The sequence below is a fragment of the Ylistrum balloti genome, unplaced genomic scaffold, assembly GCF_031769215.1.
Source record: "Ylistrum balloti isolate Yb309-2 unplaced genomic scaffold, AGI_CSIRO_Ybal_v1 Utg370316, whole genome shotgun sequence".
Classification (NCBI taxonomy): domain Eukaryota; kingdom Metazoa; phylum Mollusca; class Bivalvia; order Pectinida; family Pectinidae; genus Ylistrum; species Ylistrum balloti.
In genome coordinates this window covers 21896-36189 of record NW_026782233.1, presented here as the reverse complement: position 1 = coordinate 36189, position 14294 = coordinate 21896, and the positions used below count along the sequence as shown (strand labels likewise).

Sequence of the window (14294 nt, the reverse complement as noted above, 5' to 3'; positions counted from 1 at the left end):
TTGTGGGGTGAAGGCCAGGGCCCAGAGTTTGGAAATTCAGGAAATTCTTCAAAATCCTTCCCCTGTAAGAATGATTGCATTTTGTTTAAATGCAGTTTTAAGCTTCCTTGTTTGAATTGACTCCATAATTTTGTATAAAGGATGGGTCTAATACCAATCTGACCCCCATCCCCTGCAGGAGAGAAAGGGGTGGCCCTTATACAAGAAATTGAACTCCATTGCAACAGAGGGGCAGGGTCTAATAAGGGAAATCCTATTGAGAAAAGGTATTTTGACAAGAAATGAAGGGATGGGGAGAGGAAAAGAAAGGTTGGATGGAATTAGGGAAAAACTGGAGTAAAGGATGAAGCAATTGTAAAATAACCAGGTGAGTAATACAGACCCTTTGGGCCTTTTGTTTCCTTCTATATTCTTTCTCTTGCAAACAAAAAAGCAAAAATTTGTTCTGACAGAAAAACACATTTTTAATAAAAAATAAATATGAGTAAAGCAAATATCAAGGAATGTGTAGTTGATCTGTGTATATCATATACATGTTTGACAATATATGTATGATCAATGAAGTAATAATAACAGTACAGACTAGTGTATAGTCAATTTTTGTTTCGTTTTGAGGCAATCTGTCCCTTTATCAAGACATATAGCATAAATGACATCACATACACAGAACATATAACAAATACAAAGTTATTCAAATGATCTGGTTATGATCTTATTATCAGCTGTTATTAATATTTCTATCAAAAGTCTATCAAATATAAGTAACAAATTTCAAAACACTATAAAAGTTAAAAAAAATATCATAGAGGTTAAGAGATCCATCACTCTGTCATATTACAAACAATTTAACGAAGTTGATTTACATTATGTAGTGGTACTGACTGACACTATAGGACTTAAAAGACTTATACTGATTTTTTTTCTTCAAAATTCTATAAAGATAAAGATAACATGATATCTTTTCATCTAGTCGAGGTATGGGAAATGGTCTTATTTCTCAATAAAGCAATTTATTGAAATGTCTTCCAATCATTTTAATAAACATCAGTTTTCAACTATCAATAACAGTAATAAGAAACATCAGTGCTCTTTGACGACACTAATGTGTGAATCGATGACAAGGTAAGATCATCCATATTGCACAAAAGATAAGAAATGTTTTACTGTTTATTTTCATTGTAATAGGGAACCATAATCTGTTTTTCTTTGAAAAAAAAAATAATAAATTATATAAAATCACTGTTTATGGTGGGTTCAGATTTCTTGTAATCAGGAAATGCTTGCCACATCTGAGCTCGTTGATGAACAACTTCCGGTGTGTCGTGAGAGTAGTCTAAAGCATCAGCGTTCCAGATTCCTACTCCACGAAGGTTGTATCTGAGTGCCATGTCAAACTTGAACTTTAAACTCACAGGGTCATCATATCGAATCTGATAAGTCGTTCCCTGTTGAAATAAGAAATATTCGTTTAGATACTTATCCATTTCCTATTTAGAGCTTTTGATATTTTCTACCCAGTTCAGACTGTTTAGAGAATTTGAGGTAAAGAAATTTTTCAGTATGCTGGTTGGTTGTAGAGAAATATCCCCTGGCCAGTTAAGCTTTGCTCTCTATTACGCCATTTCCTATTCTATATCATGATACACCACCAGTAGCACGAGAAAGATCCGTTTAGGGAAATTCTAAATGACAATTGATATATAAATATATTATACAATCTAAAAAAGACCCTTTACACAACCGTTTGTTCCGGAGGCAGGGAAACATTTCTTTATTTCATTAAAAATGTTTTTGAAATACCAAATGCGTTATATTAAAAACAATAATCTGATATTTTTAAAATATTATATTAACATAAAAAACATTATACTAGACTTTGATTTGATTTCCTTATCAACATAATATTATATACATGAGCATCCCCATTTATATCTTGATTACATACATTTTCCTTGTAGTTAAAGTAGGGTGTGAGAGTAGATGTTTCCCAAAGTCGACCAGTCGTTGAATTTTTGAGGATGTGCATTATGAAGTCGTAGTTAATCTCTCTTCCTGCGGCGTCGCTGCAGTTCACCCCACGGAACGGTACATGTTTGATGGCACATGTATTGTCCTGGTGTCAGTAAAAAATATACCATAGTGTTAGCAAGCCGAAATGTTCACAAACATAAACAATATATATAAAAGATTCTACACGCTAGTACAAAGTACTAGTATTTCGTAGAATATCGACACACGATCAGAACTTAACAATACAACCGGAAATGATTGCGATAAAGTTTGCAGGTTTGTGAGGTATTTTACGTGTATTACAGGTGTTGTATATGTATATGGTGTTAAGATATTGTGGTCCATTAATTCGGGTCCGATATACTATGAACCAAACCAAAATTACTGTATACTTCTCCCTCATCTTCGGTAACTGCAGGGTTTATAATCTCTGCAGAGAGTGATCGTGAGTGATCGAGGATGGCTTCACTCTTGGTTGATTGAGTTTAGCAGAATAAAAGACAACCTCTTCCTGTAGCAATTTCAACAAAGTTCAGCATTTCAGTCAGTCAGGCAATACACATTAATTCAACACCTCTTTGCGACATCTTTCCTCTTCTCCAAACTAGCAACTCAACCAACCAATTCTATTTAAGCATTGATGTATTTTTTTTTAGTTTCATAGGCGTATGAAAAAAAAATTTGCAAAATGTATGAATCCGACGGATTCATTCAAGAGTTTGCAAACAAATTTTTTTCATGCCCCTGTGAAACTAAAAAAATTAAATCAACGCTTATAATTAGTTTTAAATCCACCGAGTTTAAAATAAAACATAAAAGGAAGTGATTTTAAACGAATTTAATAGTGGCACTTTCTATATGCGCAATAACCATGAACTGAACGATATGCAAATGAGCGCGCGCGTGTCAGCTGATCGGATCAGCGGGAAGACGTCGGCCATCATTAAAAGCTCAGGTAGTTAGGCCTAGCAGACGACGCTAGAATAAACTTTTTGTTTATTATTATTTCCTTTAATGTTTTTATTTGTTTTTTTCATTAGCACAGTGTATATTTTTATATTTTGGTTCCTTTTAAAATAATTTTAAGTACAGTTTGTTTGACACAAACCGGAAGTTGAAGGTGAAGATCAAAGGTTTCTGTGAGCCTTTGATGTTACCGTGGAAAAATAGTTCCGGCGAAGAGGGGGTGTGGCTTCTTATTTTTTTCATAGAGGTATGAAAAATTTTTAGACCAATCAGATTGCAGCATTTTGTATATAAAAAAAAAAAAAAATAGAAAAATTGATTATAACTGCATATCATAATGCACAGTTATGAAAGATTTAACAGCACTGGAATAATACTACAAACCCAAGCGAATGATATGTAATCACCTTGAAGTAACTTTATAAATATTCTACAGGCAGTCATGGACACAGCACCTTTCAACTACCAGCTGATCAATTCATTGATAAATATATGGTTTGAATAATTCTTGTAGATAATGAATTTTCCCTGCCATAAAATTGGTCACAGCCAGAATTTGGTTTATACTATTAAAACCTGTTTCAAACGACCCGATCTTTCGGCTTATTCGGAACATTTCGTAGTCCTCTGAACTCTCTAAGCAACATGTTTTGAGTCACCAAGAAAAATTTCCATCTTTTTCTGTGTCAACACAATGACATCATGCATAAAATTTACCTCTGTTACATCCACACATGGGTAGTAGTATCCGTACCAGGGAACTCCTAGCACCATTTTGTCAGATGATATTCCTGCTGCAAAGTATTTCTGTAAGCCTACAATAAACATTTGTCAATTGAACATGGATGACTTATGTCGTAAGAAATCATTGCAAATAGAGTGGATCAATACGTTGGGTATGGAGTTAAAAAGCGCAATAGAATAATCGTGGGAAGTTCTACAGAACAACTCTCACCTGATTGTGTTTTGTAGAATCCAGAGTTTGCCAAAGCTATACATGGACCCTTGATCTGACTCTGCTCATCGTAGGACATGACAAACAAAAAGTCTGTCACTGTGGCTAGAGTCTTGTAGTCATAGCAACGTTGGTCAATACAAGCTGGTGACCATGCAACGTCAACCGTAACCTGTGTTATTGGAGTCGCCATAAATTTCATGATATGCATTAATCTGGCTTGGAATAAACTTAGCAATGGAAAGCGACTAGACTGACCCAAAATTGAGCACTTAACTTAATTTTACTAAAATGCAACTGAGAGTAACTTAAGACATTGTCATGAAAACATTAATAACCATGACCAATTAATCATCCGAACAGCTGGTGAAAAAATGATGGACACAACATTCTGGGTGACTGACAGCTATTAAGTTGACCTAGAACTTCGATACCCAGATTAATTAACAACATTATATTGACCTGATATGATGGATTGTATTGTTTGAACATCTTGTATGTCCGTCTGACCAGTGCAGTGTAGCCGTCCCTCAGGTCTGTCCGATCAGCTGGTATTGGACTCTCGTAATCAAAGTTAATTCCATCCAAGTGTTTCTGGGTGACAATGGCTAAATTTTTAACCACCCACTCCTCCTGAAGGGTAGCGTTAGTGAGGTATTCTGTAGGGACGCCCCCTATAATCAACCAATTAGAATTGACTTACTAATAATTATAAAGAATGACCTATCTTTAATCAAAGTATTTGAATCACAATTTATTTGCATGTACTTTTTAGAACAGTTATCGCATGTATGTTCGCTTTATATTTCAGAATGGAGAACATTTAATGGAAAAGGAGAACACGGAAAAGAAAATATTTTACCAGTTTGTTTGTTTCAGTTTTTTTCTTGTTTCTGTTGAAAATAATGAAACTTTTTTCCTGTCTGATGTGTTTATTTTATCGAATAAGACTGGAAAAAATCGGTACCTATGAAAACAACCCGAGCCCCGTTGCTATGCGCGAGACACATCATGTCATCACTATAGTAACCAACCATGACCACAGTACTGATCTTTGTCCAGTTGTACTTTTGCCATGTTTGAATGTCTTTACTTAACGAAAATACGAACACCTGAAAATAAAGATACAAACATACAGATAGAGTGCTAAAGTCAGATTATATTTTAAATATTTTAAAAACTAGTTCTATTTGAAAAAAGTGATGTTGATTAAATGTTTTAATGGACATTGATATGACAGGCATGGCATATTTACATTTGCTTTACTCCATCAAGGCTCTTCGGGTCTATTTAATAGTATATTAGGAATCATTTTGATTCGCCTAGTGACACAAATGTTAAGGGTGTTATGACCTATGTCGCTATCAAACTCTGTTAATAATTTATCATACGGCAAAGATGGAGGTTTTAAAGAATTGTATCTTTATTTGATAATTATGCAATATTTTACAAGAACAAGCCATAGATCCACAATCAATTTCAGCAACCTATAACATCAAAATAAGTACTAAAAACATCACGCATGTAAAGTGCAGTATCCTCCTATATCAGATACAAAATTGTAATCTCGGCTGTTACATGAGTAAATACGGTAAAAAGATTTCAAGTGAGGAGTTAAGGTATAGTTGACCTGTAATATACCCATTGCCAAGTGATATATCAATAAATAACGGTACCAGTAGGACTATATGTATGAAGATATTGACACGTATGAATCAGTGTAAGTTATTACGTAACACACCAACAAAATCTCGGGCCTGTATTCGTTTACGCGGACAAAGCGTCTCGTTTGTACATTTAATATTTCACACATAAATTGGAATCGGTCTAAAAATATTAATACGTGCCTTCGAAAGGCTTAGTTGAAGCTCAGCGGAAAGAAAAACAAGATAAGCAGGTCCGACCTTGTCTGTTATACAGTTAAAACAAGATTGGCCGAACTGGTTCCACCGATAAATGAAGCGACCCGGATGAAAATAGACAGGCCAAAACGGACGGTCTAGTTAAATGGTAACAAACGACTTTACCTCCTTTCTGTTTGTGTCCTTTATTGGTTCACATAATGATGGGTTAGAACAGGGACAATTTGTCTCTCCAGATATCCGGTGTACTCTCCATATCACAGAAAATAGGACTATCAACACAAGTGGACACCACCGTTCCATCTTACGTATATAACCGGTGTAATTAAAAAAAAATAACCCGAATTTTTTAATCCGGCCTTACTTACCTCGTGTTATGTTTATCATAAAAAACGGCCCCAACAATTCCAAGGTCAGTACGAAATCCAAGAAGGTGAATGAAATAAAATCAGAACAAATACCATTACATACATGATAAAATGTCTTTCTCTAACTCTACCACAGTGTAATTAAAACGAAACTTAGTAGGAATTTGAAGAACTCAAGCCAAGAAAATATTCTTTTGCCACCTGTGGCAATATTTGAGAAAAAATGTAAACTTCCTGAAGGAGAAGTCACAACAGATTTTTTTTTTTCATTTTAAGAATGGTTCATCATATTTCATCAGTCAACATTGTTCTAGCTATCACATCTTTTTTTTTCCAGTAATGGAATCTTTTTTGTCCAGCCTCCTTGTAATATCGCGATCGGTAACTCTAATAGAACAAGAGAACGATGAGATATCTTCGATAAACCTCTTATAATTCGAGAAAGATTGACCTGCATCTCCCCAAGAAAAATACATTAGCTGTGGTGAACCTGTGTGCTACTTTTGGAAAGTGTCAATAGAAAATAGAGAAAAACCGTGTCATTTGCACGTTAGATTAGATAACACCGACAGTTTCAATTGCCTCCAAATGCCGTATGGATTGGCACGTATACATGTTTAGACAGTATACCAAGTCTCGAAGACCATTTTTTGCGCTTTGGGGTAATGGTACAATATAACTTTAACATTGCATTGTCACTGACTTTAACTATCATAAATTTATCATGGCTTTAAATACGTCACAATCCATTTGGAGCTCTTACAAACCAGCTGTTACTGATAAGAAAATGTTCCTGTTGACAATGTTTGATACTTACCTCCGCGAGAAAACAAAGGCATGTGTGGCAGGCACAAGGCGGGGAGGCTGGTCACCTGTGGTAGGTACGTCACGAAGAATCAGAGAACATCACAGTAATTCGTTGACTTAGAATCCTTTACAGAGACGTTTCAAGGTGTACGCAAACCCAGGATATGCGACGCAGGTAGTAATTGGGTCAAGGTTTTACACGCGATCGACTTATATCAGATTAACCGTTCAACGATTACGAAAGATTATTGGAATGATACAGGGAGATACAGCGTATATGACTGTGACTTGTCCTATTACGTGCATTCAATTACACTATTTTGACGTGATCAGTAAATGACGTTTTGAATTTGGCTCCGTCGCAAAACGTCATCAAATGAAGTCGAAATTCGTCTAGTACGTGTTAGGTAATTCATGGAATGAAAAGTGTTTAATTGTTCAGTGAAATAAACACCAAAATGAATATTTGTAATAAACACAATTGTTATAACAGCTTGTTTCCATTGTGACGCTATATAATATCATGATGTCATGCATTTGCATTGTGACGTCACCGAAGAAGAGGTTGAAATTTATCGCCAATTTAGATTTTACAGCAGTATAGTAAAATGCTGTTCTCACGAGTACTTGCAAAATGTATCTTGTTAAGGATGCCAACAGAATTTACATCTGTTTCCTTTCATGGATTGGAAGTCATGCGATATCCCCTACATTGAAATCGTGCTGTAAATTCAACTCCGATTTGATAATAATTCAATATCAATGATTACAAAACCGATGTTGTTTTCTTTTCACAAAATCTTCAGGACGTTGTCAATTTCTGCCTTGCTCATGCTGCATCTTAAAGTATAAATAACTTATGCATCCTCGCCGTTTTAGTACTAAGTCTACTGTGCTTGGCTCTCCTTCCCGACGACGTAAAGGCAGGTACAGTTTCGGTAAATAATGGTGTGACTACAAGTGTAGCGACAACGACACAGAGCCTGAACAATTCAGGTAAGAATCTGTATTAAAGTGTCAATCAATATTGATAAAAAGAAGCTCTTCTGAAGTCGTAAAGCGTGTTTGAAATTATTTTTACGACAACTGCATGTGTTCACTGAGATTTCCAAACATTTCTACCCATAACACTGGAATTGCAGGTGGAAGACATATTTGTTTTCTTGAAACAAAGGCAATCCAGACTTCAGTGTCTTTCCATCGTTCAGTCTGCTGAAGTTATATTTACTAGAAATGACATGATATATTTCAGGTATTCATGAGTATTATCGATGTATGTATTGCCATAAAGCGGAACACATCATAGACTGCCTTGAAGTGATTACGTGCGCACCACATGAGGTAAGTCGAACTTGTCACGAAAAGACGAACATAGTTAAGCACATTGTCATGAAAAGATTTCATTGTAGTTTTGAATTAGAAATTTACCGTTTGACGTGCAGCTTCTCTGCTTTCAAGAAGTATTGTAAAAGTTACTGTGAAACTAGTGTAGATGTGGCTATTTTGATAGGTTGTTTTCACGCAATTTTTGAGGGAAGACAATAGAATCACATAAAGACACATTGAAAATGAAAATAATATAATTACACAAAACGATCGTTTCATTATTTGACGAAAAAAAAACCACTCATTTTTTATCTATCATTTAAATAAACCCACAAAAAATTAAACCTATCGGGAGGGGGGGGATGGAAACTTAATTTTCATCAGTAATAGTTATAAACGAATTTCATTGAGTGATATGCGTTTATTTCTATAACTATGCTTTATTGACAAATATGCGTTCCCTTTTGAAAAGGCTACAATATTTCCTTTTATGTAGGTCATATCCTTCATTTCTCCTAGGATTGCTATACCGGAAGGCCGAGACTTTATTCTTGATTCTACATATGAATGTTGTCTTGTTGACATTCTGTTTGGAAGTTTACAATTCTTTCTATTAATATAACACTTGGAAGAATAAACATATTTCAAAACATTCCAAATTCTGACATGTACACTTCTTTTAATGAGTACCATATTTATTACTCTTGACTTCCTCGGTGACGTAATCAATTAAAAAGTCTTCACTTGTTTTGAGAGTGTTATACCAGGTATTCTGGAGTGTACACTTATTCCTGAAAATTTTATATTTGGGAAATTTACATTTGTTTTTTGTTGCCTAGCTGAGAAAATCCCTCTTCTCTGACTGACCAGGAATAATAGGTTTTGATTTTTTGTTATGTTTATCTGATACTGGTGATTTCCTGCTAGAGAGGTTATCATTGCAAATTGATAACCTAGATAAAAATAGTAACAAGGGAACATGACACGACATTATCACCGGAAGATGATTATTTAGAATAGAAATAAAACTAATTGTTATTGATATAGACGTCTTAAAGGCCGTGTCATAAATATAAAAAAACAAGTGGTCCACTTTTTATCAGTTAATATGAGAATTTGTCGACCTTCGAAAAGTGATATTTCACGAGGCCCCTTTCCCAGGTAGACAAATCCTCATATTAAGTTTTAAAAAGTCAATAATTGAATAATGGCTATACGATATTTGGATTTTTTTTCTTGGTATGCAATTTTGAAAATCTAAACTTCTTTTATTTAGTGAAATATTTATTTCTTCGTAATTCGTTTGTTCTCATATATAAATTATTGTAAAGTCTACATGTTTAGGTATGCTACATCGAATAACACTTTCAGGTTTGCTATGTTGAAAAAGAAATGTTGCAATCGGGTTGGCCAGTCATCAACGCAGGATGCAGATCACGACATGTAAGTCAGTCATCGTGCTGTCCATTATCTATGTTCCTTACAGTTTATGGAATTCAGAGTCTGAATTGTTTTACAGATGTTTGGTTCGACATTTCGGGGTACAGCCTGAAGATGTTGCACCAGTATTATGGATTTTATAGAATATCACTTTAATCAGCGGATGCATCCTATGTATTGCACCATTATAGAATTTAGAGAAATTTGATATGTATTGAGACCATCAATTTCAGTATGAAAATTTAAATCAAAACTGATGTTCTTTTTGTAAAAATTAACTTTGTCGTACTTTTTTCAGTATCTTCTTTTGTTTTTGGTGCTATATATCACCAAGCAATATACCCAACTTAACGATAACACATTAAATCGGGGTACCCGTACTCTGATAAAGCAAGGTCAAGGTTTGCCACCTAAACTTGAAATGGTCAGAAGTACCGTGACCAGATCCTTCGACATTTAGCTGTTCCGTATTTAGATGCCCATCCATTTGCAGAGCTAGCTTCAACAAGAAGTGATAGAGACGCTCCAGTGGCATGCAATGTTATCAGGCATGAACCCAATCGTACATGTGTGGGAGTTTCCTGTTTTCTTTTGATATAAATGTCTATATATCTAAGAAATAATATTTTTACGAAGAACACTTTGAATTTCATATGAAATGAGCAATTTTCACAATTTCTTACTTATATCCATAATGTCTTTACTGATTTCGGTGAAAAAAATTAAAGAAACCAGAAAGTGCTCTCCAGTATTACAGAAAATCTTTAGCATTTTGTTTTTTTTTAAATTCCCAACAGGCGTGTAATTTGAAGACGTGTTTCGGAGAGTCTATGCACGGATACAGTCACTCGAAAAAACGTTCAACATTGTCCTGTCACCATTGTTGTGAGGGAGAGTTCTGCAATTTGTATGGCTGCCCTGATAGCGGTAAAAAAACATTATTCATAGTTTTTTTTAGATATATTTGACACATGTGACCAATTCCGAGCTTATTGATACGAAATGTTATATACATGTTAATTACATTATATTCAGAAGCGTTGTTTAAAAGAATATGACATGTTGCTTCGAATATAATAGTTTCAGAGGATATGACATGTTGTGTATAGATATGACCTATGATGGTTATAGTCATTGTAACAGAGGATATAACAGTATTATATATAACTTTTCAGAGGTGTTGTTTAAGAGGACATGGTATGACATGCTGTATACAAATACGTGCAGTTGTATATAGGTATGACAAGGTATCAAACAACTTTCAGAGGACATAACATATATAGTAGATAGTTAGATATCAGTAGATATCTGGAGTCACTGTAACACGGAATATCAGAGCTATTGTTTAGGAGGACATGATACAGTGTTATATAACTATTTAGATGCGTTGTTTCAGAGGACATGGCAGTGTTACCGTCTACAAGATGTCTGGGCTGTGATGCAGTCAAAGATCCCGTCTATTGTGACAAATTGATTAATTGTCCATATTCACAGGTAAATTACACACCCAAAATTGATAATTTACGGCTTTTTGATTTCTGTGTTAAATGAGTTATAATATTCTATGTTTGATCTATTCAAGTTTCAATTCAGTTTCTCCTTCCCACGCGTTTCGGTCTGATATTTCCTTATCTCACCCTGCGGTAGAGAAGGAACACTTTCATGATTGTGACATCACATAAATGATGCAAAACATTAGGAAAAGATCAACACATATAAAAGAATCCAGCAGAGAAAGGCAAAATAATTATTGTCCCCTTTGCTGGTGAGATAAGGGAATTTTTACGTTGCAGGCACTAAAAATGACGTGTTTGCAAACTTCATTATATTTTCCTTCGGGTTGTAAATTCACTACCTTGCCTCCAAGGAAGGAAAATGTTGAGACATACTACTGTTACATATTATGTTACAGCAATGTGTGGCCTATGGAGTGTTTCACGCTGGAGGCTTGCGCTTTGAACTAGGTTGCGAAGAAAAGACGGTAAACATCAATTTGTATCATGCATTTAATTGGAATAATACAAAGTATTGTTGGCGATTTATGTCCCAATATTAATCTTACACATGTCATTGGTTTTATTCTCCTTGTATGAAATAATATTGTTACCACTGTTTGTATTTCGTTTATAATGTGTTCTTTTCGTTTTCTTTATTCTTTAGAATTATAATTTTTCGTCCGACATGTAATTGGTATTAATACTTACGCATATGATAGGTTTGATTTATTAAGTACGTATTTTTCTGTTTTCTTATCAATTTAGAAGAAACAGTTTGCAACTTATGCCGTTTAAACAGTTACATCAATTTCAGTAACCGTTATTCTATTATTTCAGTATTGCAATGCTTTTAAAAACAATAGTAAAGTGAGCCGTGATGTCACTCATCATGTAGGTGAAATAGACCTTGCGTCAACGTGCTGTGACACACATTTATGTAACCGAAACTGGCCAGTGAGAGATCGTAAGTTTCATAATTTTGCAAATAATGATATATAGATTTCAGTAAGATGTTTGCTTTTTGTCTCTTGAGAATTAATAAGAATATTGATTTTTTTTCGCAAACAAATCGAAGATTAGTTCTCAGCAATTCAAAATAAACTAGTTTGCAGTCTTTTCCTCTTATCATTTAATAACAACTATTATGCAGTTTGCGTTTAACTCCAGTTCGATCTATTTTCCAAATATCCTGATATTCACCTTTAGAACCACCGCCAAAAGTAATATCTGGATTTACGTGCAACCAACAAACACAACGCCCCACATCCTTTACCACACAAACGTCCACTCCATCCTCACTGGTTTCGAATACGTTACAGACCTCTCCAGACAATACAACCACTTTGCCGACAGCTGCTAGTAAGTAACATTGATTGGTTTCTAAATTAATTCAGCCAATCTCTCTATTAGTTTTTCATTGCCTACATGTATTGTTTTCTCTTACCACAAACTGAGTTTAATATCAAAGCAATCACCTTGTGTGTACAGAATTTCTTACTTCAGTCATTTTAAAGACATCTTAATCGAAATTCTTTAGCATGTAAAGATTTTAAAATATTTTCTTCTACATTAAGTTCTACTTGCCAGTTCGAGGTTACATTTGCTAAATTTCTCCGAGGATTTGATTTATATCATTTAGTGTTGCAACATGCATTTATACATTACTGCATTATTGTATGTCCATACGAATAAGAGAAAGTGAAAACAAAAGCACATAAGCCATAAAAATATAGAAAATACAAAATCAAACTAAGAAAAGTGGTCAAAATAATAACTGAAGAAGCATTTACACGTAAATCCCTGAAAAAGGACGATCAGACCAGGTGGTCCAGCAGGACCATGTGTCTTCCGCTTCATCGACGACACCCACTGTAAATCAAGGTCAATCATAAATTTGTTATGTTCTCAAATGGAACAACATGGCATAATATCGAGAATCGAACACATCTTACTTAATATTTTACATGGGGAATTAGAACAATTCAAACTGATAACCTGATGACGGCCACCATTATAAATTGATATATGTATTATTTGTTTTAAGAAGGAGACTTTTTGTTAAGGTTATCCCAATGTTTGCTATTTTAATATTAACTTTTTTTTAATTGATATTAAGTTTGGCATTAAATTATCTGAATTGAGGTTGGTGATCGTTTTGTTTTTGTTGAAATGCAGACGTAACCATACCAACATCAGAAAACTGCAAAGACAGGGCTACAGAGAGCAGCTGTATCTTTCTCAACCAGACCAACCACATATGTGATAGTATATCCCTTACCTCGGTCTACTACTGTGTCAAGTTCTGCGGCTTCTGCAGTACGTACTTCATCTGTTAGTGATTATAAAGCGAGCTGGCATGCTGATTAAAAAAATCGTTTAATGCATTATCAATATATTGATCATAACTTATTACCGGGAACATTTAACATTTGATGATACAATTAAATAACAAATATTTGCTGAAATCAATAGGTCCATTACCTACTCGCCCAGGAATACAAGGGCAGACAACTCCTATCGCAGTCACAACCACTACAACAACTTTCCGTACGTACAACCTTACAGCCATTTTTACCGTTTATGCTATATGTTTGAAAGAAAACTGAAAAATTGTCTTGTTCAAAGTGTTTTTAATCATTTCAACAATGAAAATAAGTTTTTTACATGAAATACAGAGATCTATCGATTTGATGGAAAAAATAAATCGTTACTGCAATGATGATATAAGAAATCATTAGATATATTATCAATATTTGGAAATATCATTACAACACAATATTAAATTTCTACACAACCAGTGTACAAACATCATGGTACTTTAATTTGGTGACTGAAATGTGTACATTGTGTGTTTTCCGAATCTCCTGAATATATATTATTTTTTACGCGTCGTGTTGAAGTAGCCAAATTATTTTTGGTTCATTCGATAGCTCCAGTACCTACCCGCTCAGGAATACAAGGACAGACAACTCCTATTGTTGGCACGCTCACTACATCAACTTTCCGTACGTATAGTCTAACAACCATTCTTACAGTTGATGTTGTATGTTTGAGAGAAAACTGA

General features: G+C 34.5%; 2 protein-coding genes across 2 annotated transcripts; one reads left to right on the top strand and one right to left on the bottom strand.

Annotated features, from left to right (window-relative positions):
• Positions 1 to 490: 490 nt before the first annotated feature.
• Positions 491 to 6096, bottom strand: LOC132553316 (di-N-acetylchitobiase-like). Its single transcript, XM_060217550.1, has 7 exons — positions 5959 to 6096; positions 4899 to 5043; positions 4394 to 4605; positions 3932 to 4103; positions 3694 to 3791; positions 1946 to 2113; positions 491 to 1445 (listed from the first exon to the last, which is right to left on the bottom strand). The coding sequence occupies exons 1-7, from the start codon at positions 6094 to 6096 to the stop codon at positions 1227 to 1229; spliced, it is 1152 nt and encodes a 383-aa protein (XP_060073533.1). The 3' UTR covers positions 491 to 1226.
• Positions 6097 to 6963: 867 nt separating this feature from the next.
• LOC132553304 (uncharacterized) lies at positions 6964 to 14294 on the top strand. Its single transcript, XM_060217535.1, has 10 exons — positions 6964 to 7042; positions 7848 to 7964; positions 8221 to 8309; positions 9666 to 9737; positions 10532 to 10661; positions 11131 to 11228; positions 11647 to 11715; positions 12068 to 12194; positions 13406 to 13546; positions 14161 to 14294. The coding sequence occupies exons 1-10, from the start codon at positions 6964 to 6966 to the stop codon at positions 14292 to 14294; spliced, it is 1056 nt and encodes a 351-aa protein (XP_060073518.1).